The sequence below is a fragment of the Myxocyprinus asiaticus genome, chromosome 39, assembly GCF_019703515.2.
Source record: "Myxocyprinus asiaticus isolate MX2 ecotype Aquarium Trade chromosome 39, UBuf_Myxa_2, whole genome shotgun sequence".
In the NCBI taxonomy this organism is placed as follows: Eukaryota; Metazoa; Chordata; class Actinopteri; order Cypriniformes; family Catostomidae; genus Myxocyprinus; species Myxocyprinus asiaticus.
This window is the reverse complement of record NC_059382.1, coordinates 30,915,091-30,942,359: the sequence shown is the minus strand read 5'-3', so window position 1 is coordinate 30,942,359 and position 27,269 is coordinate 30,915,091. Positions and strand designations below refer to the sequence as shown.

Sequence of the window (27,269 nt, the reverse complement as noted above, 5' to 3'; positions counted from 1 at the left end):
ATCTGCCTTTTTGTCATCAATCATCAATGCTTGGGTCTCTGCGGGTTAAAAAATATTGTTCAAAATTACTATAAATATTTTAGGTGTAAAACTTTTTTAACAAGTAAATTTACTGAGTGCACCTTTAATAAAATACATATGCGTCTCAATCAGCTCCTGACTTTATTCTCAATATATTGCTACTTTAATCTCACAATGCCAAAATTTATTCTCGTAAAAAGCCTATTGTGGGGTTATTCTCAAAACATTGTGATTTTTCTTTATTTTGGCATTAAAAATGCTGTAGTACCTTTTCAAAACAACTGATACAAAACAATTCAAATAAAATTGTCAGGTCATTTATGTTTTTTTTTTTTTTTATGTTGTCACAAAGAGGTGTAGGCAGTTATAATTATCACATACATATTTAACCCTCCTGTGATCTTCACAAATAAGTAAAAACCAGGGGCGTTGCTTGACTTCAGTGACATCCGGGGCTAGTTGCCTTATTATAATATAAAAATAAGAAGAATTCTTCATTTCATAACTTAAAAAATGACCACCTTGACGCACAACACTGACACCGGTTCAGAACTTTACATGAGCAAACGTCAGACTCACAATAAATGAATCAAACACGTTTTTAATTTAATTGCGGATCAAAGCTTGTTGGCTCATTGTTCATTGTGCAGAAACTAACGCTAACAATAAAATCAAAGTAATTTAACCATTCAAATTTGTAATTGTCATTTATCATAATATTTTGAGAATAAAGTAAAAAATTACAAGAAGAAAGTCGAAGCATTATGAGATTAAAGTCGTAATATTTTGAGAATAATCCAAAAGGAAAGTGATGTGGTGGAAAACAGCAAAGTGGAGCATCACTAACCAGGGTGATGACACTGGCTATGCAACTTTGTCAAGTTATCCGAGCTGGATATGCACTCTGTTCATGAATGAGATGTGTATTAGTACAGGAGTTTTCAACATGTTTCAACAGGCTCACACTCAAGTGAAGCGAAAAATTATTGGAACTTCATCCTCCATATCAGTCTCTTGCATTAATGAAGCTGCTGTTAATATATATATATATATATATATATATATATATATATATATATATATATATATATATATATATATATATATATATATATTGTATTTAATGGTGCAATAAAACTCCATCATGGGATAACAGAGTAAAGTTAAAATAACTTTAATTTCATAAACACATCTCGAAACACCTGCATTGAGTTTCATAACTGTTATTAAACATGAGTCCAGGTTGTTTTTAACAAAGCAAAATTTCAATGCTTGATAAACGGTAAGACTGTTTTTTCCCTTTTGCTCTGGTGTGCAGACTTATACAATAATTTGACAAGTTCAGTGTCATTTGATTTTAAACCATTTATAAATCAAGGCACCACAAAGATGCTATTTAGCTCCACGCACATGACATGGAAAATGTGAACCAGCACAGGCTGAGCGCATATACAGGCAGTAACTATATTTCCATCCAAGGATATTTTTGCGAAAAACGTTTTAGCGCATCAAAATAAAGCTGATGGAAACGCAAATTATCGCTAAAATTTCACGTGTCCACATAATATTTTTCTGTTTAACTCTAGCACATAAACTCTTTGTCGATACTTCAAAATTTTCTGAAAAACTGGTTTGGAAACACTTTATGTTGAGAAAATTGGCATTAACGCAACAAATGTAGTGTCACATCACAGAATTTACCCCAAACGTTAGCCTGTGTTAATCATGATGACAAGGTATACATCTTTGAAAGCCAATTTATTGTACGTTTTTTCACGCATTTTCACTTTGTCTATAACAAAACAGTGCGAAAAGTGGATTGCGTTTGATCATTTTTGTTTGACTTTAATGTGAGATTTTATCATTTTAAGACCTTTGTATTGTGCTATTTCGGCTTATAGCTCATTGTGCTGCTATTTTGAGTTGTGTTTGAGGAAATTCCATTGCAATAAACAATCTTCATTCCCGCGTACTTACTCCGACAAAACATGAATTATCAAACAAGTAGACTGGTGCATGCATTAAAATCTACTTGGAGTGTGGATTGGAAACAAATGAAGATTAGAAATGAGGCTTATAGATTATATATTTAGAAATAATGCTTGCATAATAAAACCTCAGTGCTTCTGATACAGAAAAGCTGCATCCCCGTGACAGAAAATAGAAAGCTTCCACACAAGGCGTTCGTAACGATTCGTCTGATGAACTTGAGCACGAACAGCAGGTAAAAGTCAAAGTGCAAACTGTCAATTAATGCAAGATGGACACACTGATCAGAACTGATTTACATTTGAAGCCAGAATTGCAGCCTGCCTTGTTGCTTTTGTACCCTGATGTAATGAACAGTAAGCCTTACTTTTTGTCTTTTTCTTTTTTCATCAAAAAAAAAAAAAAAAAAAACATTCAGTGCTATGAACAAAAGATCTGGGGCTTCAGCCCTATCAGCCAGGGTCTAGCTACACTGCTGATTTTACATTGAAAAACTTGAGTGATCACAGCAGATAGGCCTTCTCACTTAATAACAATAAAATTATGCACTTCTTTGTGATTTTTTGCTATTTTGATCTTATTTACATGTAAATTTCTCATTTTTACCATGAATTTGCATGTGCAAATAAGCAAATTTATGAAACTTTAGTACAGTAATAACCTACACGTCTATCAGTTGAAACATGAAGAAAATATGAGAATGTGAGATATATTGGAGGCAGATTGATGCCATCTGTTGAACAAAATATAAATAACATGACTTGAAAATTATGTCGTGAAACTTATAGCCAGTAGATGGCTGCAGTGTTCTATGCAGCCACCTACTGTGTAGTCTGATTGCTTGTTGTAACCTAATTTAATATTTTATCACAAGTTATGCATTTGGATATGTATCTAGACATTATCAAACTATTATTTGTCAAAGTAAAAAGTATAAAACAGAAGAATCAGAGTAACATTTTGCAATTTCAAACTTTCTAAAATAAAAATTTATTTTGCAAACATTTTTCAAGTCAGTGAGTAGAACAGCAATAATAAACAACAATAAATTCATAAAAAAAAAACAAGCACTTAAAAAAAAAACAAAAAAAAAAAACCTAACCCTAAACAGAAAGAACAGTAAAGAATGATGCAATGTCTTTATGCTTTCATGCATCCATGGTAGTGTTGTAGTTATGATGGCATGTACCTTGCAGATGGATTTTTTAATTTTTAATTTTTTGCACACCATGCTGGTTTTAATGTCTCGTGGGAGACAGTCCACACACCTTTATTTCTGTGTTTATGTATGTGCATTATGTTGTGTATTCTGCCTTCTGACAGTTTTAGTCTCACCTATTTATTTCTGTGTGCCTGTGTGTGTGTGTGTGTGTGTGTGTGTGTGTGTGTGTGTCAGGTTACAAACTGGTAATTACAAGGGTATTATGCTATAAATGTGGTTTATAATGACATTTCTAGTGTCCCCATAATTCAAATCGCTTAAAAAAACATCCTTAACTATGTTTTATTGAAAATTTAAAAATGCAGACATTTTTTTGTGAGGGTTAGGTTTAGGGGTAGGGTTAGGGTTAGGGGATAGAATCAATAGTTCGTACAGTATAAAAATCATTATGTCTATGGAGAATCCTCATAAGGATAGCCGCACCAACGTGTGTGTGTGGGTGTGTGTGTGTGTGTGTGTGTGTGTGTGTGTGTGTGTGTGTGTGCGTGTGTGCGTGTGCGTGCGTGTTCTGCATTTTGGGTGTGTTATTGTCTCACCCTCTCATTTCTGAGTGTGTGTTTAGCATTGTGGCTGATTTATTGGTTTAATTTAACAAATAATAAATAAAAAAAATCTCTGTGTTATAGTCTCACCGGTTCATTGTTGTGTGTGTTTTTTCTGCATTGTGGCTGATTTACTGATTGTATTTGATAGATAAAAAAGTGCTCTGTGTTATGGTCTTTCCCATTCATTTTCAAAGGTCAGTCAATTTTGACTGTGAAGACCAAAGGTGTCACTTAGACTTATCAAATCATGCCCAAATTTGTTTTGTATGTTCAGATGGCAAGTGGAGGAAAACTCACCAAGTCTTGTAACATTCAAATAAGGGAAACCATTTTTATTACATCTGAAAATTGTATTTCTGTCATAAATGGCCAAAGACCATAGGAGGGTTAATTCAGTGGGTGTTGTTATCAGCCTGTTCTTAACTGCTGTCCCAAAACTGTACTTTTCTGTCATAATGGCCACTGATGATAAGGTACTCAGAGCACACCACATAACTGCAATAAGACAAAACCTTGATGGTTTTTATGCCTGTATGAAATTTAAAGAGAATGAATTAGATAGTATAGATAGTAGCAGTTAATGGTGGCAATCTGACATCTCACATGGTAAAAGAACTCATGGTTAAGGTTTCAAGACAAGTTCCGTGTTTTTAAAACTACCGCAACTGAATTATTTTCATGACTTACGGTTCCATTAATTGTTGTCAAATGTGCATTGTTCCACTGAAGTGAACACAATAATAAAATACTATGACAGTGTTTCTACTGTTATTCAGAGTGCTGCTACTCAATCTATAGCTCAAAACATACAGCACGACAAATGTAGCCTGACTCCCAAACAAACTGGTTACTGAACTGAATCTGACTCACTTCAAACCATTAATTACATCACACCATTAACTCTTTAAGTACACATTTTGTATGAGTTTTGTTGTAACAAGTGGCCAACCTCTGTGCTGCATTAAAAAATCTCTATAAACATTTTTCAAGAATTTTAATGCATTTATTTCTGAATTGTTATATCTGTTTTGTTGAAATCTGAAATGACTTAATTTGGTAAAAAGCTTGCTGAGGGCAATATATGTAAAAGTACTAAGGAACTGGAATCGTTAAGAGAAATCGGAATCAGAACCAGAATTGTTACATTCCTTTTGATTCCCCTCCCTATTCATGATCAGTATATGTCCAGGAAATGGGCAGAATTATGCCACATCTATGCTAATATACTGTGTAATTCTATGCAGACTATGCAGTTAGTAAAGCATGCAGCTATGTTTTGTACATGCATGCTGCTCTTTGAAGGTCCCAAATACTCGCACTGCCCATGACCACCTGTTTTTGACTGTACTTGAACCTGGCTGCTGTCACTTTGAGAGAATGGCCAGTCAATGTAACCTACACTGACAATAAACATTAAAATAACCATTAAAACTCTGCTGCACGTCATGACCGCATTACCATGTCGGTTGTGCATTATTTTTCTATACTTCAACGGTCCATCGTCAATTATTCTTTATGTATTTAAGAGGGAAAACAGGTGACTCTCATGAAACCAGTCAAGAACATGTCTGGGTCATATTTCAGGCCAAAATCAAAAGAAGGAAATAAGAAATTATATTTTGTTTATCGAAAATAAAGCCTATTTTTAGGAACATTAAGATTTTTATCATTGTGACTTTAATTTCATGACAATTAAACACCCTTTCCCCCTAAAAAATTATCAAAAAAAGAAAAAAAAAAAAGAATCATTATTATTAATGTCATTCTAATTTTTTTTTTTTATATAAATAATAATAAAAACAATAACAATGTCCAGATATATTATGGTAATGACAATGAGAATTAAAAATGTCCTTAATTGTTAAGAAAATAATGTCAAGGGGACCTGGGTAGCTCAGCGAGTAAAGACGTAGACATGAATGTGTATGACAATTTCATAAGATCCTTCATATGTCTTGGCAGGTCACAGTAGTCAGCAAAAGCTGACATGATGGATAGAAGTGTCTTACAACTTACAACATTTTTATTGTTCCGTTTTTTATCTTTACTTTATATGGACACCAACCTTTCTGTAATGTTTGTACATTTTCAGACAGTTTATATATAAACATATGCGTCATTCCTGTTATGCATTACCTTTTGAACTCTTTTGTATATTTTGAAATTACTTGTAATTTAAGGAAGTATTTCTGTTGAAGTACAGACTTTTAGAAATATCCTCTGGTCAAGCTTAGGGACTTAAACTTTGTTAATTGCCTTGTGACGTATTACTTTAATAGGCTTTTGTAACATCACAACCATCAACCATGAGAAAGATTGTTTTTGTTTTGTTTTTTTGTTTTTTGCCAATGTACACTAGCAGACGTGGACTAAAAGACAAATCACTGCAATTGTTTTTTAATAAATTGCCAGTCTTTCATTTTTGAAGTTAGTGCATAGCACCTCCGCACCTGGCAAAATGGCAACATCCACTCAAACCAAAGTACAGACATGATTTATACTTGTGTTCACTTAACAAACTAATCAAATGTTTTCAAATAAAATAAAACATATATGATGGTGACACTAAAATATACTGCAAAGTAGAAATAAACCATCTTTGACCTGTTTATCTTATGAATCATGTGACATACTGATTCCGCCTCATAAAACTCTCCAATGCTTCACTGTCATGTAAAAAACCTTGAAATTTAAGCAGGCACAGTAGTAAAGTAGGTTCACTCTAGTTTGTCTAATCAGATTATGCTGTGCTGTTATTGAGAGTGACAAGCCAGCACACAGGAGGTTTGGGTGGGTGAGAGGTAAGCTCTGTTACCTTGGGAACACTGTCCTCTAGCCTCCAAAATAGAGCTGAATTGTCATATGACGCAGCTAAAATCCGAGTGCCCTGATAGAAAAGCACAGTGACACATCCCACAATGCATTAGAGGAGTAACCACAGTATAATCAACTCAACAGCCTTAGAGGAATAATCTCCTTATATTACTAATAAAGACCCTTTAAAGGCCGAGGGCCCTTTAAGAGATGACAGCTCATTGGCATGTGCTAATTAACAATAACTGGAACAGCAGTAATCTGGAACCCTCTCAAGATCATCTGAAGTCTAATGAAGATCAACAGCAAGGAACAATATAAACAATTAGAGAGGAATTCACAAAGAACTGCACCTGCTGACCGTGTTGTTTCTTTGTATGTGCTATCTGCATAGTTTTAGTATCTGATTCGCTAAAAGAATTATGCAACTGAGCAAACACACCCAAAAATCTGTTCTGAACGCAATAGAGCACAACAGTACCTGCTCACTTTTTACCCATCTTGGTTCTGGAAGTATTTTTCCCCATTAATTTTTTCCATAGAAAATTCAAAAGCTTGTTCATAAAAGTGTTCTAAGCCATGAACCAAACCGAGTAGCTCCGAGGTGAATCGCAACATCACAAACTTTGATTTGAAGCAAAAAATTATAGAAAATTGGACAAAATGACAAAGGTACAAGACTGTGTACTTAATTTCTTTAATAAAGGAAAGAACTACAATCCCTTTAAATATTGATATAATTGGATTATTTAATTAATGATGTAATTAAATAAAAACAATATAATATAAAACGTTGTTTAAGTATAGAAACAATATATTTTACATTTATTGCATAATATTCCAATATTCAGAAATGTATTAGTAGTTTGAGAGTGTAGGGGGACCTACACTCTCAAACTACTTCATTCACAGTGTGTCATGATTCTTCGAAACAATTCCGATTCAGATTCTGGTTCCTCTTAAGGATTCTTTCAGTACTTTTGAGTAAGAATTATTTGGAAATAAGAAATGTAATTCTTTTATTTAAAAGAGCTGACTCATAAGAGTCATTTGTTCAGGAACCAGACTACCTTGGATGCGCTGCATTTCATGCTGCAGATTCAAAAGAACCGGCTCATAAGAGTAATTCGTTCAGGAATCAGACAACACTGGGCACGCTGTGTGTTTCGCGCTGTAGATTCAAAGGAGCCGGCTCATTGAAGTCATTCATTCGGGAATTAGAATACACTGGACGTGCTGAGTGTTTCACACTGTAGATTCAGTAGGGGGCAGCACTGCCATTGATATGTGCTGAGGAAAACACTTTCAGAGAATTTTTGTACAGTGTTTGGCCCGCATCAGTGGAAAATTGCATGTACGAGAACCATTAACGGAACTGAAAGTCATGAAAACCATACGGTTCTTGTATTTTTTTTAAAAATGGAACCGGTTCTTAACAAGAACTGGTTCTTGTTTCCGAACCCTAGTCATAGAAGTGGGCGGTTGCTGCAGAGCCCTTTTGCTGTGGTTTGGCTTAGCTGCGATTCTCTGATTGGTGGATCTTTCAGTTGGATCGTGGGTTGTGTCCAGAAATCCTTCACCAGAAATTGCACAATTAAACACGATTTCTAAAATATGAAGTTAAAATAACGTGGACCTGTGGCTTTAACAGTAGCATATACCATCGATTAACAACTTTGAAGCTCACTGTAGGTCTGTCTAGTATAAGTTTCGCTTATTGAAAAAATGAATGGGATTTTTATTTCTGGAACCAGACTCTTGTGTTTTATATGCACAACAATTTGATTAATAAATACTTTCAGTTTAATGCTTGCATTTTGTAGGCATTAATAGCGCAATGTTAATTGTTTGTGTGTGATGTGTGTTTACCATAGGGTCAAACTCAATGCTGGTGATGCCTCATTACTTCCATCTAGTGTCCCTCTGTTCTGAAGAGTTCCTGTGAGGACAAAAACACTGCAGTATGTTACAATGCAAAGTTACAGTGTGTTCATGAATATTCACAAACTCCTGTAGTGTGCTCATTAAACATATTTGAACTAAGGCTGTCAATCGTTAAAAAATTTTAATGTGCTGATTATTTAACCGAATTAATCGCAATTAATCGCATATCAATATTTACTAAGAAGGGCCCTCAAAAAAAGGTAATTTAGAATATGAATTATATTGAGGCAGCAGACAAGTAAAACATTAATACAATACAAAAAGCTTTGACTTTAAAAGAATAAATATTGTTTGTTGTATTTCCATATCATTGAACATAACTCTATTATTGACCTACATCCTTCTGCTCTATTTTTGGTCAGTGTACTAGTGTGTCCGACGGACGCTTTTGGGATGTCTCAATTTGCGTCTCATTAGTTTTCAGCGCCTCTAGTCATAAGTGCTGTAATTTTAGGAAGCTGTGACAAGTTAAACGTAGTTTAAAACTTTGTAAAATGCATCTCAAGATCCCAGCATTCTGTTGTGCTCGGTCCAGCTGTGTTCGAGTGCAAAAACACATCTGTGGAAGGCTGTGCTGCCTGTTGTTGCTGTTGTTGTTGTTGTTGGATTGATGTGACGTGTTGCCTATACAGCTGAAGCACTGACTGCCCCTACTGCATCAAGGTGGTAGATAAAGCTTGAATTGCTCCAATGGCTAAAGCCTTCCTTATTACGGAATTTACGTACACATCAGGGGCATTATTAATTGCATATATTTTTTATTGTGTTCTTTTTCATATAATTAATTGCACTAAATTACCATGTAAAATCATCAGCCATAATTTAAACACATCACATGAGACCACTGTCTGTTTTAGTGCTGAGCAATTTGTGCGCCACTAGCACACCACATAATAGTAAAATGAACTAGATTTTTGTATTTTCTGTACATTTTCATTCTAAACTAGGATGCTAGGATATTGTGTGAGTTGTTGCCAGGGTGTTACTATGTTGTTGCTATGGTGTGTTCTGGGTGGTTGATGGGTGGTTACTCAAGTGAAAAAGCCCACTCCCAATATTACCCTGTTTACACCTGGTATTAGCATCTTTTTCCGTGTAATTGACGATTCAAAGTGGACAGTAGTAAAACATTTTGTGCTTTACACAGTTTATATTTGAGACACATTTAAGATGCATATTAATACCAGGTTTAAACAGTATTCTCTCTCGCCTGACCATTTGGAGTGGATCACCCGAGATGGAACCAGGTGTAAATGAGGTGTAAATAGGGCCTCTAATAACCTCGTCCCTAGATATGGCTTGGGACCCTTCTTCAATCTAAGTCTATGGGATTTTTCCACATGTTTTATTGTCTGCCAGACAAAAAGATACAGCGTACAAAATAAACACCTGGCACACACCACATGTGAGTACAGTTTGGCGCAGGTGAGTAAATAAATTGCTTGTGGATGGTAACTATAAGTAACTTTAAGGGACACAACCTAATGTTGCACTTTTTGACAGGTGCATACTAAGCCAGTATTGAAGAATGTATTTCAACATCTATAGGGCTCAACAATATGGATGGCACACTGATCAAGGGCCACTGTTTCAGGCCAGTTGGCAGAATCATCATGTCATATTTGTTGAGCTTGTACGTTTATTTTATGTCTTGAAAACTTAAAAATTCATTTTTCAATAAAAAAGTACTGTTGTTGTTGCAAATTGTGCTGATTTAAAAGAGTATTACATTATTTAATGTTAATGTCATATCAATTTTATGTGGTAATATTTATATTAATATTTTACATTATATATTTCTAGTATACTGTATATGTACATCAGCCACAACATTAAAACCACCTGCCTAATATTGTGTAGGTCCCCCTCTTGCTGCCAAAACAGCGCCAACCTGCATCTCAGAAAAGCATTCTTGATATTCTTCTCACCATAATTGTACAGAGCTGTTATCTGAATTCCCGTAGACTTTGTCAGTTCGAACCAGTCTGGACATTCTCTACTGATGTCTCTCATCAACAAGGTGTTTCCATTCACAGAACTGCCACTCACTGGATGTTTTTTGTTTTTGGCACTATTCGGAGTAAATTCTAGACACTGTTGTGTGTGAAAATCACAGGAGATCAGCAGTTACAGAAATACTCAAACCAACCCGTCTGGCACCAACTATCATGCCACAGTCCAAATTTTTCCCATTCTGATGGTTGATGTGAACATTAGCTGAAGCTCCTGACCTGTATCTGCATGATTTTATGCACTGCAGTCCTGCCACAAGATTGGCTGAATAGATAATTGCATGGATGATTGTTGGTGCCAGACAGGCTGGTTTGAGTATTTATGTAACTGCTGATCTCCTCCTGATCACATCTGGTGGTGGTTACAGGTAGTCACATATAAGGGTACAACATGTATGTCGCTTTACTCGATGTGGCTCTTTATCATCTTGCACAGCCTAGTTTTGTAATATTTTCTATCCTGTCTAAAGATGAAGATGGGACTCTTCCCCAAATTTGTTCTGTGATGTACCTGCTTCAATGTCCCACAGTTTGATGACTCTATCAGTTCCCCCTGTAGCCAGCAGGTTTGACCTGGTACTGAACCTCACAGCGTTGAACTTGATACTGAGTTCATGAGCATCCTGAGAAACCACAAATACAGAAGTTCAGAATTATGTTAGATGGTACTGTGTTTGGTTGTGCAGTGAGTAGCCAGTTGTTTGAACTGATAAGTGAGTCTTTTTTAAAATGGACTGGTTCATAAGAGTCATTCATTTATGAATTAGTCTACAATGGTCAGGAAACAATATCCTAAACAGTCTCTAAATTCTGGAAAATTATAAAGAGTCTCTTAAGCAAAAATAATTCACATTATACTCATTCTATGCAATTACTTTCAAAAAGGACAGTTTTCATATGCAAGTTAATACATTTAATAAACATTAAAAAAAAAGTTTAAAAGTTTGATCTGTTACAGCTTGGCACACATTTGTGTCATTTTGCACATTGACTACTACAATGTAATTATTGTTGACTGAAACTGCAAGTCATATAATCTACTACAATTACTAAAGAAGATATAATGAAATATTGACTAAATCAAAAGGACATTTTCTTTAAGAATAAAACTATAGGGGGCCTGGGTAGCTCAGCGAGTATTGATGCTGACTACCACCCCTGGAGTCGCGAGTTCGAATCCAGGGTGCGCTGAGTGACTCCAGCCAGGTCTCCTAAGCAACCAAATTGGCCCGGTTGCTTGGGAGGGTAGAGTCACATGGGGTAACCTCCTCGTGGTCACGATTATTGGTTCTCGCTCTCAGTGAGGCGTGTGGTAAGTTGTGCGTGGATTGTGGAGAGTAGCATGAGCCTCCCATGCTGTGAGTCTCCGCGGTGTCATGCACAACGAGCCACGTGATAAGATGCGTGGATTGACTGTCTCAGAAGCGGAGGCAACTGAGACTTGTCCTCCACCACCCTGACTGAGGTGAGTAACCGTGCCACCACGAGGACCTACTAAGTAGTGGGAATTGGGTATTCCAAATTGGGAGAAAAGGGGATAAAAAATCAATTATAAAGACAAAAAGAATAAAACTATAACTAAAACAAAAAACTTAAAACTAACACTGTTAGTGAGACAGTGGCGTAACTTCGATCTTACAGCCCCCATTGCAAAGCACCTGTTTGGCCCTGAGGGCAGCAACCAAGGGGGATCCCCCACCCTGACAACACAAACGACCTAGGGGTCCCCATTAGTCATCGCTGGGACAGCTATTTTTCTCGTCGACTGGCCCGTGGTCATTTTCATCATTTCCTTTCAGGGGGCCACCTTTCACTCCAGGGCACCAATACAGTTGCACACCTTGCACTGCCTGATGCTATGCCACTGAAAGGAGATTATGCATGCATAACTGAGTGCACATCTAACCATGCATCTAAATTTTGAGGAACTTTGTGGTGTATTTTTACCACTGCACAAAGGATTATTGTTGTGCCCAATGTTTTTTTCAAACAGTGCACTAATGTGAAATCGAAGAAGGGGAAGAACCTGCACTGAAGTGTGAAAACAATAAAAACAGGCAGTATGGTGTGCTACTTCACAGTCAAATTAAAAGGAAAATTAAAGCTTTAAGAGACAAAGCATTGCAAACAAGTCTTGAACACTAGTGACTAGAAATTTCTAGCTAAATGCCATTGTAAATAGAAAAAAAAAAAAAAAATCCAGAGTCTCTGTCAGTGTTCACAACCATGGAGGTCGTTCCCAAGTCTCTGCCAGTGTTCACGACCACAGAGGTTGTTCCAAAGTCTCTGCCCATGCTCACGTCTGTAATTGATGTGTCAATTAACACAAGGTCAACAGGAAATGCAAATGAGCATTGTGACATATCTCCATTTAAGGAAGTGGCAACTCATCTCCATACCACAACTAAGACTGGTTCCTGGTGTCAGCTATTCAAACGAAAATGGAGCTGCATTTTGATACTCTGGAGCTGGAGTTTACCACAGTCCACTTATAATGCTACTGAAGTAATTTATGCATCATAATTTACTTTGTAGTGACCATTAGTACCTTTATCGTTATGGACCTGAGAGGAAGTTTTGAAATCTGGAAGTTACAGTATGTTTACCTAGTACATAAAACACTTTTATTTCAAAATATAAAGGAAAATTCACTTCACCCCTGACTCCTGTAAGTATTCCAAGATAAATATTATTTCTGCTTATTTGTTTGATTGTTAGGTTAGTCACCTCATTTGGAGTCTCTTTGACTGTCTCTCTCTGTCTATCCATTACTAATCCATCTATACAACTGTTTAGCCATCATTGTAAATGGACCCATGTCACAAATGAGCACTGTGGCGAGAGACTTTGAATAAGAGACTGAGATTGCACCCGTGCGCATGCAAACAAACACACACACATACCATTGCTACACGCACACAATCTGATTGCTGGCATCAAAATAACATCAAGTATGCACAGATTGGTGTTTGCATCATGTTTGTGCTATGTGTTATGCTCTTCATTGTTTGTTAACTGCTGTTTAATGGCATGTATCAATCTGGTTTCATTTATTTTCACATCTGTTTAACTCCAACGCAAACCCTGTCCATAACACTATAGCATTTCACTGATTTGCCATAAAATACTTATAGAAACAGACTACATAAAATCCATTCAAGTTTTGTCTTTTATTGGTCATGCAAACCAACAAAACATCTCAAATACAGGCATGATCGAACCATCAGCTAGTGAATGGAGCCATTCCATTGTCCAATAAACACATGTGGACTATACAACTTCCTGTCATTCATTCTTGCTTCTGGCTGCTGGTGCATCCTAACAATCCATCTTTGCTTTATAGACCAACAAGACCATAAACAAACTTAATATGTAATGCAAACATCATAACAAATCTCGAAAGAATGGTTTGAGGAATAGTCGTAAAGAGAATGTTAATGATGTTGCATGAATTACAACGTACCAGTGTGAAAATGGCGCTCATTGGGACCCTGGCAGACAGACAGACCCCTAATGGTACATAGAGATCTTTCTCTGAACTGCACCTGAACTGAACTGAACTTTATTTTTTATTTTGTTTAAATGTACACTCATTTCAAATCAGATGATTGCTATACGCTCCAAAAAAGTTGTGACAGTCCAGTGTTTACCACTGTGTAACATCACCATTTCTTCTAATAACACTTAAGTGTTGGGCACTGAAGACATAAGTTTGTTAAGTTTAGCAAGCTAAATTTTTTACCATTCATCCATTCATTGCCATTTTGTGCACTCCATAATGTGCCACACATTTTCAATTGGATACAGGTCAGGACTGCAGGCAGGACAATCTAGTACCTGCAGTCTCTGTGGTTTGGCGTTGTCCTGCTGGAAAATGCAGGGACATCCCTGGAAAAGACAGCATCTGGATGGCAGCATATGTTGCTCCAAAATTTGTACAAATCTTTCTGCATTAATGGTGCCCTCATGAACACTGACACACCTCCATACCATGACAGACACTGGCTTTTGGACCTGACACTGATAACAGCTTGGACGATCCTTTTCCTCTTTGGCCTGGAGAACAAAACGGCTGTTTTTACAAAAAATATTTGAAATGTGGACATGTCAGACCACAAAACACAATTCCATTGTTCTACTTTCCATCTCAGATGAGACCTTGCATCTGTGGATGCTTCGCGAATGGTGTTGACTGACAAAGGTTTACTGAAGTATTCCCGAGCCTATGTCTGATATCCATCACAGACACATGACAGTTTTTAAGACAGTGATGTCTGGGGGATTGGAGATCACGCACATTCAGAAGTGATTTTCCAGCAGAACAGCGCCAAAAAACATAATGCCCGAATTACAAGTGCATGGCTGCATAAGCAGAGATTGCAGTTACTAGATTGGCCTGCCTTCCTGCAGTCTCCAATTGAGAATGTATGATGCATTATGAAGTGCACAATACAGCAACAAAGGCCCTGTAAATTTGCGCAGCTAAACTTAAACTTGTGTCTTCAGTGCCCAAATGCCTTATAAGTGTTATTAGAAGAAATGGTGATGTTAAACATGCCATAAATAGTTTTCATTTATCAATTAACATCATACAAAGTCCAGCAAACATAAAGAAAGCTAAATCAATATTTGTTGTGACAGCCTTTGCCTTCAAAACAACACCAATTCTCCTAGGTTCACCGGGACACAGTTTTTCTTGGTTGTTGGCAGACAGGATTTTCCAAGCTTCTTGGAGAACTTGCCACAGTTCTTCTGTCTACTTAGGCTGTCTCAATTGCTTCTGTCTCTTCATATAATCCCAGACTGACTCAATGATGTTGAGATCTGGGCTCTGTTGGGGCCATACAATCTGTTGTGGGGCTCCTTGTTTCTCTTTTATTCAATTCTATTTGCAAAAGGATTGTTGAAATCTAAAATTTCTATTTCCTACTGATACACTAAAAGCAGAATATATAAAATAACTGTTTTAAGAGAAATGTTTTTGCACAGTACTGTATAGCAGATGACAGTTCCGAGGTGAAGTGCCAAAAGCAAGTTAAAGATTCGTTTTTTTAAGGTTTTGTTATTAAAACATTTTATTGATTCCATCACAAGATAGATAAACCCAACATAAAATACGGAATCAGTTATATAAATTAAACCCCTCCCCCCGAACACAGGCCCCCACAGGGACAAGACAGGGTAAAGAGGCCTGGGAGGCGGCCACAGGACAGGGACTGGAGGAGGGGTGGGCAGAGCCACTGTAAGAGGAGTCTCTGGGAAGGTGGATGGAACCGCTGGAGGAGGAGACTCTGGGGGAGCGGGCGGAGCTGCTGGAGGAGAAGTCTCTGGGGGAGCGGGCAGAGCCACTGGAGGAGGGGTCTCTGGGTGAGCGGGTGGAGCCGGGAGAGGCTCGACAAAGGCAGGCGGAGCAGGAGAGGCTCGATGAAGGCAGGCGGATCCGGGAGAGGCTCGAGGGCTGGAACCATGGAAGGCGGAGCCATGGGAGGCTCGAGGGGCGAAGCCATGGAAGGCAGAGCCTTGGGAGGCTCGAGGGGGCAAAACTATGGAAGGCGGAGCCGTGGAGGCTCGAGGGGTGAAGCCGTGAAAGGCGGAGATGTGGGAGGCTCGAGGGGTGGAGCCATGGAAGGCGGCACCGTGGGAGGCTTGAGGGGTGAAGCCGTGGAAGGCGGAGCCATGGGAGGCTCGAGGCTAAGAGTCCTGGATGACTGGGAAATGACCTCCATGGTCGTGAGCATGGGCAGAGACTTTGGAACAACCTCTGTGGTCGTGAACAGTGGCAGAGACTCTGGAACGACCTCCGTGGTCGTGAACACTGGCAACGACAGGGGAACGACCTCCGTGGTCATGGGCACTGGCAGTGACAGGGGAACGACCTCCATGGTCGTGGGCACTGGCAGCGAATGGGGAACGACCTCCATGGTCGTGGGCACTGGCAGTGACTGGGGAACGACCTCTGTGGTCATGGGCACTGGCAGCGACTGGGGAACGACCTCCGTGGTCATGGGCACTAGCAGCGACTGGGTAACGACCACTGGGGAACGACCTCTGTGGTTGTGAGCACTGGCAGCGACTGGAGAAAAGATATCCTTTTCCTTTTCCGGACAGCTGGGAGCATAGTCACAGGAGCGGACGAGGCCACAGGCATAGGCATTGGCTCGTTGGCCGTGGCTGGTGTGGGCGCTGGGTCGTTGGCTGTGGCAGGCGTGGACGCTAGCTCATTGGCCAAGGCAGGTGTGGGCTTTGGCTCGTTGGCCGTGGCAGGTGTGGGCGCTGGCTCGTTGGCTGTGGCAGGCATGGGCGCTGGCTCACTGGCCATGGAAGGCTTGGAGCAAGGAGCCATGGAAGACTTGGAGCAAGGAGCCGTGGAAGGCTTGGACAAGGGAGCAGAAGATGCAGGTTTTGGCCCGGGGTTCCAGCCATAACCCATTGTATAAAGTGATCAGCCGGAGGCATCAGTACCTTCAGTGCACTATTCAGACCGGTCCAGAAGAAAACCACCAGAGAGCGGTCTGGATAGGGCACTAAATTCGCCAGCTCTGAAAACTCACGGACGTGATCCTCAACTGGACGGTCCCCTTGCTTCAGAAGCAGAAGTCTGACAGCCGCTAGATCCATTTTTGGTCAGTCTTTCTGTGACGAGGCAGACGAGGAATGAGGATCTAAATGCAGCTTTTAATGAAACAAAATATATACAAGGTATCTCAGAATAAAAGGAAACAAAACACAGGGAACCAGGCACAGAACATGACAACACATGTGAAGACTGACAAAGAAAACAGGGGAAACAAGGGCTTAAATACACAAGGGCAAACAAGGGAATGAGGAACACCTGGGGAAAACAATCAGGGGAAAACCAATCATAAAGAAAACTACAAAGGACTACAAAACTAACAGGAAACAGGAATGGGGAACAAAACAAGAATTTCAAAATAAACATCTAAGCACAAAAACAGGGAATACGTGACACCACCCCGCCCATCTCCTCACACCACTCCCGAAACGAGGGTGCCCCAGCCGTCTTCCATCCCCTAAGAATAATTGGTCTTCCAACCATAACTCCGGCTAGGACCCAACTTTTTAAGTGGCTATCCCCAAAATTAATGACCGCTCCATCACCTAAGATGCAGAGTCAGGGGCAAAATAAAAATTGTGTGTCAAATATGTCACACATAATCTCTGAACCCTCAACCAAAATTCTTGTATCTTAACACATCCCCAAAAAACATGGGTTGTGTCCCCATCTTCTGAATTGCATCACCAGCAGGTGGGTGTGTCTTTAAGACCAAGTCTATACAATCTAGAGGGTGTACAATATAATCGATACAAAATCTTAAATTGCATCAGATGCACCCTTGAATCTCTAGATGTAGACTTGATGTTTTTTAGAATCCTAGCCCACACTCCCTCCTACAATACCAAGTTTAAATCTCTCTCCCATAATCTCTTGAGAGAAGCTGAAGCTCCATCCACCAGACTCTGAATTAACAGGGAGTAATACACTGATGCCTCATGACCTTTTCTAAAAGCAGTAATCACCACTTCTAGAGTATCTGCCCCTTTAGGGGGCTGTATGCTACTTCCAAAAATAGTACAGAGCAGGTGGCGCAGCAGTAAATACCTAAAGAACTGAGATCTGGGAATCCTGATATGTTGGACCATATTTTAAAATGATCCCAACATTCCACTCTCATATAGGTCACCGAGCATATTAACCTCCCTCACAATCCACTCTGACCAGCAGAAAGGGGACTTATTAATACATAATTTAGCCATATGCTCCAGGCAACATTTAAATAAATGTCAGAATTAAACATTCTGGACACTTTTGTCCATACCGTGTGCAAATGTGAGATAACGGGGTGTGACTTAACTTCTCCAGTTAGTTTAATAGAAAGGCTTTGCAATGGCAAAATAGGGGCAAGAACTTTCTGTTCAATACCAAACCAGGGAGGGCTCTCTCAGGTGGAAGCGACCAATGAGCCATATGTCTGAGACCGAATGCATAATAATAAAACAAAATCTTGGGTAAGCCTAGCCCATCTATGTCAACCGGCCTATGTAACATATTGAAATGTAATCTGGGATGCATACCATTCCAAATGATGGACTTTGCTATGCTATCAAATTGCTTGAAATAAGAGAGGGGGACATCTACAGGGAGAGATTGCAGCAGGTAGTTGAATGTTGGAATACAATTCATTTTAATAACATTAGTCTTCCCAATCATAAATAAATGTAATGAAGCCCACATCACTCAAAAACCTTTTTATTAAGGGGTCAAAATTTACTTTTAACTAAATCACAAATTTGCTGGGAATAAAATGCCCAAATATTCAATGCCCTGTTTGGGCCACTAGAAAGCGCCCGGCTGAAAATCCGTTACTGGGCAGTATGTTGTCAGAGCCATAGCTTCAGATTTAGACCAAATTGCTCTATATCCTGAACTTAGAAAAGGAATGAATAATTCTATGGAGGCAAGGTATAGATCTAGTGGGGTCGGAGACAAATAATTAAATATAATCTGCATAAAGCAAAAGTTTATGTGCCATACCTCCCGCCACCACCCCTGGAAAATCATCTTCCCTTCTTATCACGGCTGCTAATGGTTCCAGGGCAAGAAAGAACAATAATGGGGAAAGAGGGCAACCCTGCCGGGTGCCCCTGTCCAGAGTAAAATAATTGGAAATTAATCCATTTGTTTTTACCGCCGCTACCGGGTGTCTATAAAGTAACTTAATCCATCCAATAAAAGTCTCCCCGAACCCATCTATTTCCAAAATCTTAAAAAGATAATCCCATTCTACCATATCAAATGCCTTTTCAGCATCAAGTGAGATGGCAGCGACCAGTCTGCTCATTCGCCACTGACCACATGATATTAATTAGACGCCTGATGTTATCAGAAGAGCTGTGACTCCAAATAAACCCCACCTGATCTACACTACCGGTCAAAAGTTTTTAGCATCTTCAAAGTAGTCACCCTTTGCCTAGAATTTGCAGACATGTACTCTTGATATTTTCTCAACCAACTTCTTGAGGTATCACCCTAGGATGCTTTTTAAACAGTACTGAAGGTGTTTCCATCTATGTTGGGCACTTATTGGCTGCTTTTCTTTATTATTTGGTCCAAGACATCAATTTGAAAAACTTATTTTTTTAATTAAATTTTAGTTTTATAATGAAATAAATTAAGATGGTGGCACAATTATATTTTTGTCTACAATTCCACATTCCACATGGAGAGAGATAATCCACTCATATTAACATTTGACATTTTGACATATCAGAAAAATAGATTGTGTGTCAAAAAACAAAATTATAAAGACCACATTCCAACATTAGTGCAACAGTCAAACCCCGAACTTCCCCAGAACCAAACAAACAGAAAAAAGAAAAACGTGCGCATGACAGCGCCAACTAGCGTCCATCCCTCTAAACTCAAAAAGTCCATGTACGCTTCCGAGAGAGTCCCCGCAACAATTTTGCCATCGGATTGCTCAAGTCCGGTGCTTCTATACAAATTCTGCGAGACAATTACACAACAGAAAATAATCTATAAAACAAACTCCAGCCAATAGGCAGAATAAACACAAAGAACATGAAGATTCATTCACAAAACTGTATCGAAGGTGTGTTCCTCCACAAAACAAACTCCAGTTTCTAGCGGAATCAGCACAAAAAAAAAAAAAAAAAAAAATAATAATAATTCTGTTCAGTTTCCTCGGACAGTCAAACGAATGTTCAGTGAGCTGGCTGTTCATGAGTGCAGCAGATGACCTAATCTTTCCAATGTCCTACAAAAAATACTCCACAAAACAAACTCCAGCCAACAGGAGGCACAAAGAATGGGCAGACTCATCCACAAATGTCTGGAAGGAGTGTTACTCCACAAAACAAACTCCAGCCGCCAGGCGGAACCAGCACAAGAAAAAACAATATGGCGCCCAGCTTCCTCAGACAGTCAAGTGTATGCTCAGCGAGGCGAGCTCACTCGGGGGTCACATGAAAATCACCAAATGGCTTACTCACCGCATTGTCTCTATGAAAGACAATGCTTGATGTGGGCATGTAAATATTTTGCAGCCATCCTTATTATCTATTCTCAGTTTGGCCGAAAACATCAGTGCAAAAGCGATCTTCCGTTATGTAAGAGTTTCTTGCATTCCTTGAATCGATCACGTTTCTCTCTTGTCGAGTTCGCAAGTCTGGGAACAAGAAAATGTTGTGATTCTTCTAAGAAAGCTTTCCTTTGATCCTCGCCTCGTACAACACGAGATCTTTATCGGATGATCTCAGAAATTTGGCAAGAATTGATCAGGGCCTGTCTCCCTCAGCAGATCTGCGAGCCGGGACTCTGTGAGCTCGCTCGATTTCCAGCTTATGGGCTGTTATGTTGAGCAGACTCGGGAAGAGCTCGTCTAGGAATTTCACCATATCTCTGCCTTCTTCATGCTCAGAAATTCCAACAATTCGGACGTTGTTTCACCAATTACGATTCTCCAAATCCTCCAATTTTTCCCAAATGTGTTCCAAGTCTATCTTGGTCGCTAGCGGGTTAGCAGCTAATTACCTCTCCGATGACTCCAGATAATCGATCCGTCTCTCGACGTCCTCGATTCTTGTAACTGACTCAGAATTTCGTCACAGTAATCGATCGACATATTACAGCAAATCCTCTAAGTCAGCAACAACTTTCGTCAGCATCACAGACATGCTCGCCAGTTGGCGTTGAATTTCTCCCACCGCACCGTCCAAACCGAGTCCCTGGTCTGCGGGCCTGTCTGAGGTATCAGCATGAGCACATAAGTGTCTTTTAATATCTCTAGAGCCCAAGGATTTTGAATGTTGACTTCAAAGAACAGACATGTTGCAGGGTGTATCGAATCACACCGGTTTATGACATAAAAAAATTAAAAAGTAGCAAAGTGCTCAGAGATCGCTGTTTACACGTCCGCTCCTCGCATGGTGTTACGTGACTCCCCAAGTTTTTTTTAAGGCTAATGCTCTATCAGGTTTTAAATTAAAAAAAGCTCATCTCTCTACCCTAAACCTCACCGATAGCAGGGCTCAATGCTAAAAAAAAAATTCTAGTGGTTCAGATTTTCACTTGTCCTGCCAAAATTTTCCCTGGCCCCAACACAAAAATGAACAATAACTGTTTTTACAATCATGGCTTAATTTATTTTATATATATATATATATATATATATATTCAGTTTTTAAGACAACTTCCCCCAAAATTGTATCATATTTACAATTTGCAAGACAGCTGTAAATTACAGCTTTATGCCTTGGCTTTTTTGATTGATTAGACAATTCCTCGTTTACACAGACAAAGTGGTAGCGGTCTACTAAATAGGACCTAAACCATGCTAATGCAAGCCCACAAATGCCAATATAATTCTCTAGCCTATTCAAGAGAATATCGTGAACTACCATGTTGAAGACAGCACTAAGATCTAAAAGCACTAGAAGAGAAAAACAGCCGCAATCAGATGATAAGAGCAAGTCATTTGTAACTCTGATAAGTGAAGTCTCTGTACTGTGGTGTGGCCTAAATCCTGACTGAAATTGTTCATATATACTGTTTCTCTGTAGAAATGAACATAATTGGGAGGACACAACCTTTTCTAGTATTTTGGACATAAACGGGAGATTTGAAATCGGTCTATAATTAGCCAATTCTCCAGGATCAAGTTGTGTCTTCTTAATAAGTGGTTTGATAACTGCCATTTTAAAATTTCTTGGGACATGTCCTAAGGATAGTGAGTTAATAATATTAAGAAGAGGTTCTGAGATTACAGGGAATACCTCTTTTAAAAGCTTAGTTGGTATTGGATCTAACATACCTGTACATGTTGTGGTTTTTGATGTTTCGATAAGTTTTGTTAGCTCTTCATGACCTATGACAGCGAAGGATTGAAGTTGCACGTGAGGAAAATTATGAGACACTGTTTTCTGAGGTACTGTGACAGATGATTGCATTATTCCAATTTTATTTCTGATTATTTATCAGTAAAGAAATTCATGAAGTCATTACTGTTGTGCTGCGAAGGAATATCTGGTTCAGTTGAGGCTTTATTCCTGACCAATTTAGCCACAGTACTGAATAAACACCTAGGATTGTTGTGGTTATTTTCTATGAGTTTGCTAAAATATGCTGACCTGGCAGCTTTTAGTGCCTGTCTGTAGCTACAGACACTATCCTTCTATGCACCGAGAAATACCTCTAATTTTGTATTCTTCCACTTGCGCTCCATTTTCCGAACTGCTTTCTTGAGAGCATGAGTGTGATCATTGTACCATGGTGCGGGGCTTTTTTCTTTAATTTTCTTTAATCGAAGGGGGTGACATTATCAAGAGTGCTAGAGAAGACTGTATTTATATTTTCTGTTATTTCATCAAGTTCTTCTAGACTTTGGGGCTTACTGAGTGTTTGAGATAGATCTGGAAGATTCTTATTGAAGCTATCTTCAGTGGTCGAAATAATTGTTCTACCTGAATGATAGCGTGGTGTAGATTGAGTAACATTAGCTGATCGCAGCATACAAGAGACGAGGTAATGATCTGAGATGTCATCATTCTGCAGTAGAATTTCTATAGTATCAACATCAACTCCATATGACAGAATTAAATCTAGCGTATGACTCCAAGCGAGTTGAGAATATCGATAAATGCTAATCACAATGTGTTATTTTCATTATCTATGTTAATGTTGAAGTCACCAACAATTAAAGATCTGATAGGAAAATTGCAAATTCACCAAGGAACTCAGAATAAGGCCTGGGTGATATATACTGTAGCAAGGGCAAAAGACGACAGAGATTTTTTATTTATATCTGACGGTGTTATAATAAGCATTATTAGTTCAAAAGACTTAAACTTATATCCTGTCCTCTGAGTAACACCAAAAACGTCACTGTAAATTTTAGCAACACCTCCTCCTCGACTCTTCAGACAAGGCTCATTTTTATAACAATAACCTGGGGGTGTAGATTCATTTAAACTAATATATTCATCCGGTTTAGGCCAGGTTTAAGTCAAACAGAGCACATCCAAACTATGATCTGTAATAATTTCATTTACAATTAGTGCTTTGGTTGAAAGAGATCTAATGTTTAGTAGCCCTATCTTTATATGATGTTTATCTTCAAATTTTTCAAGTTTGACCTTAATCACATTTTTTCTAAATGATTTAGTGAGGGGTTTGTGTTTGGTAGTTCAGGAAACAGACACAGTCTCTATATGATATCTAGGTGATACAGTCTATATGTGTTGTAGTTTATGTGACCTGTGTGATGTCTCAAGGCATCTTGCAGACGTTCGGATTAGCCAGTTTGTCTCCTTCCTGACCTGGGCCCCAGTTAGTCAAATGTTATCACTATTAAGACTATGAGCCAAATTACTAGAGAGGAGAGCGGCACCTTCCCTGGAGGGATGGAGTCCGTCTCTTTTTAGCAGGTCAGGTCTACCCCAAAATCTCTTCCAATTATCTATACATCCTATGCTATTCTCCGGATACCACTCAGATATCCAGCCATTCAGTGACACTGATCTACTATAAACCTCATCACCACGATGAGCAGGGAGGGGGCCAGAGCATATTACAGTGTGTGACATCATTTTTGCAAGTTCACATACCTCTTTAACATTATCTCTAATGATCTCTGACTGGCGAAGCCAGACATCATTAGTGCCTACATGAATAATAATTTTAGAAAATCTATGTTTAGCATTAGCCAGCACTTGTAAATTTGATCTGATGTCAGATGCTCTGACACCTGAAATGCATTTAACGATGGTGGCTGGAGTCTCTATTTCCATGTTCCTTACAATAGAGTCACTTATGACCAAGGCTCTTTCAACATGATTCTCAGTGGATGCATCACTGAGTGGGGAGAATCGATTGGAAACCCTAACAGGAATGGGACAGTGGTGTTGCTTTGCTGAGCGAGTATGCCGCCGAGACGTCACCCAAATGCTCTGCTGTGGGGGCTCTTCAGCCGGAACCAAAATGTGTGTGTTGCTCGCTGTATTACCCGCATCCGAAACAGTATCTACTGGCTTCTTTTTCTCACTGACCTCCACTAGCGTCAGCCTGACTAATTCCTTACATTTATCACATGTGAATCCCTCACTGCTGACAGAAAAAGCTATAGTAAACACGTGGCATGTAATATAGGAAGCAATAATATGAGCAGATGCCATGACTTACTACAATTGTTTGTTGTTGTTGGTTGTTCCTGAGTGGTGAGGGTTTGAGATCAATGTGAATCCCTCATGCAATTGTTTGTTGTTATGGTTGTTCTTGATAAGCGGTGCTTTGAGATCGATGCAATAATCTGTGTAACACAGAGGAGAAAACTGTTGCATGCTGTAAAATGCATGCAGTTTAATTGCGATAAAAATAGAAAGTTGATGCATGTGGAAAAATGCACGAAGTTCAATCGCGATAAGAGAATAATGTGGGGGAAAACCTGATGCATGCTGAAAAATGGCAGATATTAAAGATTAAATGCTGAAAACAGATATATAAGAGATGCTAAAAAAGCTAGCAGGCTACAAACACAGACTTGAGTTAGGCGCCAGCAGCAACAGGAAGTGACGTCAACTACGTGTGTCACTGTGCAAACAATACTAGAGTTCTGTGCCTTTGCGAGTGCTCATGTAAGTTAAACCGCAGCTGCACGGAGATGATGAAAAATTTCTATTAAAATGAATGGGAGAAATTGGAACGCCCAATGGCAGCCAGCAGTCAACGGATGTAGAAAGGAAGTCCTGCCTTGCAGGTAAAATAGCCTCAACTTTTAGATACAGAAATCGCCTGTCAATCAACTCGAGAACGCGCATGCGCATTAGCTATACAAGATGATAAAGATGCATTTTTTAGTGCAATATGAGTTAAAAACGCACAATTTATTATTCCAGTTGTGACGGAATGACACATCTCTCCCGTGGATCATCATTGCCCATGATGACTTTTCCCCGTTTGGTGGCCCATGATGGGGCTTATCTGAACCCAATGAAGAGACTCATCACTGCTGCCTTTAAACACCGAGCGCGCCTCTCCTTGGGAGACCAGTCTCTACCTGCTGGCATCTTCACAGGTACACGAATGGAGTGGTGAGGGTCCGGTGCGAGTTAGATGTGTCACCGGACACACACCCCGGTGCGAGTTAGATACGACGCCAGGGATTGTGCATGCATCACGACCAATGGGACAGGATGCCAGGCCTCTATTCCCCCCAGGGAAGCCGGGCTGCTTGAGTGAAGCCGCAGCCCAATGTGCCTCAGACCAAGGAGGGGAGCATGTCGAGGCTATCAGGACCCCGCCCACTATCACCTGGACCTTCCCCTGTCTTCACTACTCTTCTTTCACATAGCCCTTTCCACCGCAAAGGCCCCAGATTTCCCTTTGTTAATTCCTTTGTTTTTGTTTACATTCTTTAAATGGTCTTATGCACTCAATATATTTGCACACCTGTGTTCATTCCGTTTAATTTTTGTGCTCTCACACTGCACAAGCACTAACGTTATAAGTGCAGCACTGGCCCAATCAGGCAAGTGACAGTTCTAGCAACTGGCCCAAACCTCTTAATCCTTATTGTTGAGCCCTGTTACCGATAGTGTCATAAAAAGAAAATGTGAGGGGAATGTAACAGAATACTCGACCTACAAAGATGGAACCAGCAGTTCACTTAATTCATCTCTGTCAGGGGAAATGTTCTCTTGAGGATTATGTTGAAGACATTTGTGAACTATGTACAGTATTCTGGTGAGTTTCAATGAGGGTGCCCTCATTTTTAGTTTTGGCTTAAATAGCCTCTAAATTCCCTTAGGCCCGGGGGCAGAATTAATTGGACTCTGGCAGATATATAGATTACACCCTACTGTTGAGTGGTTCTGCATCATGGCCCCCATGCCTTCCATGGTCCACAAGCCAGCACCACACCTGCCACGGTCAACGAGCCAATGCCCACGCCTGCCACGGCCCATGAGCCAGTGCCCACACCTGCCACGTTCCATGAGCCAGCGCCCATGCCTGCCACTATCCATACACCAGCGCCTGAAGCCTCTGCCATCCCAGAGCTAGCATTTGAAACCTCTGCCATCCCAAAACTAGCGTTTGAAGCCTCAACCATCCCAGAGCTAGCACCTGAAACCTTGTCAAGTCCTGTTATTAATTCTGCCTTGCCATGCCAAATTGCTACGTCTGCCTCACCATGCCAAGATGCCACTTCTGCCTCGCCATACTAAATTGCCATGTCTGCCTCTCCATGCCAAGTTGCCACTTCTGCCTTACCATCCCATCTGGCTGCCTTGACCGCTGCATCCCCATCCGCCTTGACCGATGCATCCCCAGCCGCCTTGACCACTGTTTCTCTGGCTGCCTTGACCCCTAAGTCTTCAGCGGCTCCAGCCCCAGAGTCTCCAAGTGCCTTGACTTTTGAGTCCCCTAGTGCCCTGACTTCTGAGCCCCAGCTGCCCTGACCTCTGAGTCCCCTGCTACTTTGACCTCTGAACCCTCTGATTCCCCAGCTGCTCTGCCCTCTGAGCCCTCTGAGTCCCTTGTTGACTGGACTTCGCCAACATCTCCGGTAGTCTGGACTCTGCCAACATCTCCTGTTACCTGGACCCTGCTAGCCTCTCACGGCCATCCACCTGGACCACCCTGGTCTCCTGGCTGCCTGCCGGACCCACCATGGTCTTCAGCTGCCT

At 39.9% G+C, this 27,269-nt stretch overlaps 1 protein-coding gene across 1 annotated transcript in view; it reads right to left on the bottom strand.

The window, feature by feature from the left end:
- The window catches only part of LOC127430338 (autophagy-related protein 16-like), a 51,705-nt gene that overhangs the window by 5,896 nt on the left and 18,540 nt on the right, over positions 1-27,269 (bottom strand). The window contains exons 2-3 of the mRNA XM_051680073.1: positions 11,059-11,170; positions 8,461-8,530 (exon numbers count right to left, since the gene is read on the bottom strand). Coding sequence (XP_051536033.1) covers positions 8,461-8,530; positions 11,059-11,170 — 182 coding nt within the window. The remainder of the gene's footprint in view (positions 1-8,460; positions 8,531-11,058; positions 11,171-27,269) is intronic.